The sequence below is a fragment of the Odontomachus brunneus genome, unplaced genomic scaffold (genome assembly GCF_010583005.1).
Source record: "Odontomachus brunneus isolate Ranch 3 - 2012 unplaced genomic scaffold, Obru_v1 Obru_scaffold_065, whole genome shotgun sequence".
Classification (NCBI taxonomy): Eukaryota; Metazoa; Arthropoda; class Insecta; order Hymenoptera; family Formicidae; genus Odontomachus; species Odontomachus brunneus.
Genome location: NW_022639515.1, coordinates 1,092,699 through 1,096,142, shown reverse-complemented (window position 1 = coordinate 1,096,142; position 3,444 = coordinate 1,092,699). Strand labels below are relative to the sequence as shown.

The following is a 3,444-nucleotide window of genomic DNA, read 5'->3' as shown; positions in this document are numbered from 1 at the left end:
GAGAGAGAGAGAGAGAGAGAGAGAGAGAGAGAGAGAGAGAGAGAGAGAGAGAGAAAAGTATGTGTGGCCAGCTTATGGCTCTTGCACACAGGACGCGGTAATACTTGCCGCGCGGCGGAAGTTCGCGCGACAACCAATCAATATGCTGCTTTCCGTAATAACCTTCTAGCTCTTACGGAAAAACAACATATTGATTGGCTGTCGCGAGGACTTCCGTCGCGCGGCAAGCATTACCGCGTCCTGTGTGTAGGAGCCATAAGTCTGCGTTCGGAAACGTCACTCGAGTATCTCCCTCTCATTTTATCTCACTCTTGTATTTCGCTCACTCCAACGGCTATCGTCTAGTAGTGTGTACATACACAGTGTGTTCCGAATGCAGTATAAGTTGGTTGAGTTAGGTTAGATTACTGTAAGACAATATTTTTCCTGTTTAATCACATTGAAACCAAGCAAATCATAGTGACTCAGTTCATAGCATTTTGCAATTTACCTATTCCAAGTGTTTACTTTGTGAATATTATAACCGTATCCACATTTAATCACAATGGATTTGTCAACCATATCACTTACAGCAATTTCTGCTGGAAGCAAACAAGTTATCTCGACGCTCTTAAACCCTGCGAAAGTCCTACCATCTGAAAATGGTTTACCAAGGTAAATATTTTTAATATTTATATTTGTATTAATATTTATATTATAAATATATATTCTTGATTTTGTCTTACACACACACACACACACACACACACACACACACACACACACACACACACACACACATATATATATATAATATTCTTAGATATATAAAATCTTACATATATCCAAGAAAAATATCAAACATAATGACCAATTTTTACTTGTAAATATATTATTAGAGATTGGAGAGGTTTGGCATATTTGCTAGAATTCAATGTAGAAGTCATATCATTGCTTTCGTCACATTCTGATCCAACAATACATATGTTCACAATATTGGAGCAAAAACAAGAAAATATTACAATAAAGGATTTTCAAAGGATGATGGAACAAATCAACAGATGGGACATTATTGATGATACTGAAGACATGTTTGGTATATATTAGTAAAACTTTTGTACATATTGTTATTTATTAAAATTGATAAAAATATGTAAACTAATAATTATAAAAATTATAATAATAAAAGATTGATTTATATATACAGAAAAGGATGCTATAAGATGTTTGGAGGAAAAGCAGAGAGCTCAAGTATCAGCAGATATGATAGAACAAAATATTGATAATGAAATACTTACACAAGGTTTAATTGAAGCAATTACTATTGGTTTAACAGAAATTACATTTTATTATATGTGATTATATGATAGAAACTATCTATTTCTTCTAGGTGATATTCATAGATTGAGAGAAGGCTTAGAAATACAATATTATGATGCGTTTCTCTTATATGCAGATGAAGATATTAGTTTTGCAAATGAGATGGTAGAAAAACTTGAAACAGGATATCAGTTAAAGGTATTGTATATATATGGTAAAATATACAATAATACATCTGACTTTCTTTTTCTTACAGTATAAAAATGATTATATTATTGTTTCCAGTTATGTTTAAAAGACCGAGATCTGGTTGCAGGTATAACATTTGAACATGAAGCAGTAATGAAAATAATAAAAGAACGATGCAATAGAGTATTGATTATAGTATCACCTAATTTCTTAGTAAGCGCTGCAAACAAATTTTTCTTAAACTACACACAAGCTTTAAGTATTGGTATGTCCTTATTTGCTGTATATCTTATATATCTTCTTTAAGATATATAAGATCTCTAAGAAAAAATATTTTCGTACAATTCATCATGTTTCAGATACACGACAGAGAAAAATCATACCCTGTTTATATAAAAGATGTGAATTACCAATGCAATTAAAATACATGTTTCTTTTGGATTACAATCGTAGAGGATTGTATGACTTTTGGGGTAGATTACATGATTCTATAAAAGTTCTAAATTCTAGTGTTACATGGTAAATTAACTCTTATATAATTGTACATATATCAATGAATTATTTTGGAGATAAAAATTAAAGATTTTAAATTTTATTACAGCACACAGAAGATTACAGAAGTAACAAATACTTTGCCAAATATATGTAATGATATAGCTCAAGTCCCTCAAGTAACAAAAGAAGAAACGTCACAAAATATGCAACAAAAGATTGAAAACTGTGTTAACAAAAATATAAATGATACTAAAGCTTTAAGTTCTGGAACCAAAAATAAAATGTTAAAATGGGTAAAAGGTGCAGCTAATCGAAAAACGAAGCAAACTAAGCAAAATGATGCTTTAATTGTGGAGAAACTTCAAAATTTGCCATCACTAGATAACTTAGATAGTTTAACCAGTAATTCAACCAATAATTTAACCGGCAATTCAACCAATAATTTAATCAGTAATTCAACCACTGATATATATAAAAAAAAGAAAAAGAAGAACTTATTTGATAAGTTTACAAAGAAGGGACAAATGAGAAAAATAGCTATGCAAGTATGATAAAAAAAATCTACGTATAAGAAGAATATTTTGTATAAAATTATATATTTTGACAACACACATGTTTGCACAAAAATGAGGAAGAAAACGTGAAGTTTATAGATTTCTAATCTAATATATATACATATATATATATATATATAAAGATTTATATATTATATATTTAATTGTTAACAGTTATTTCTTTTGCTAAAAGAAGAGAATTATAAAATTATTAATACCAATATGTAACAGTTTAATATTTATGAAAAATTATGTACATTGTTGAGTTTAATCACATATATATATATATATATATATATATATATATATATATATATATATATAAAATTAATTTTTTAGATATATATTAAAGAATCATGACAACTGTACTTTTGACATAACATGTACCATATGTAAGTTATAGCTTACATAAAATGTAATATGTATATAAGAAGTTAACATATGAGATTAATTAAAAAGTACAAATGTAAGAAAAATATAAAATATATATTAAATATAAAAATATATAACAATAAATAATAAAACCTTCATTAGGTTAGTGCAAAAGATTTATTATTCTCTATTCAATTCTCATAGAAAGTTTGTATCAGGAAGAAAATAAAAAGTTCTCAATTATCTGATTATTGAGCATAGTTAGCAATAAGATGACACTAGTCCGTAATATGTATATAGAATTTATAGATCATTTATGAAACATTTCTTATTTTATATTTCGCGGTTTTTTATAAAAACATGAATTCTTGTGATTGGTCAAGTTGCTGCGATATTAACGACCGCTGCGTCATCTATAGTCTCTTGAGCTGCGTTCAGAAACGTTATTCGAATACTTTCCCTCTTTTTTTATCTCACTGTTATATCTCGCTCACTCCAACACAACGGGTACATTTGGGTGACGTTTCCGAACGCA

General features: G+C 28.7%; 1 protein-coding gene across 1 annotated transcript; it reads left to right on the top strand.

The window, feature by feature from the left end:
- Positions 1–317: 317 nt before the first annotated feature.
- On the top strand, positions 318–2,677 carry LOC116846539 (myeloid differentiation primary response protein MyD88-A). Its single transcript, XM_032820492.1, has 7 exons — positions 318–654; positions 879–1,075; positions 1,187–1,282; positions 1,370–1,497; positions 1,585–1,753; positions 1,848–2,007; positions 2,090–2,677. The coding sequence occupies exons 1-7, from the start codon at positions 545–547 to the stop codon at positions 2,532–2,534; spliced, it is 1,305 nt and encodes a 434-aa protein (XP_032676383.1). The 5' UTR covers positions 318–544; the 3' UTR covers positions 2,535–2,677.
- The last annotated feature ends 767 nt before the right edge of the window (positions 2,678–3,444 follow it).

Bases quoted from the DNA above. Each gene is read 5' to 3' on its own strand.
- LOC116846539 (XM_032820492.1), top strand. From the start codon at position 545: ATGGATTTGTCAACCATATCACTTACAGCAATTTCTGCTGGAAGCAAA. The intron at 1,498-1,584 runs GTATTGTATATA...TATTGTTTCCAG, and splicing joins AAACAGGATATCAGTTAAAG to TTATGTTTAAAAGACCGAGA. The intron at 1,754-1,847 runs GTATGTCCTTAT...ATCATGTTTCAG, and splicing joins CACACAAGCTTTAAGTATTG to ATACACGACAGAGAAAAATC.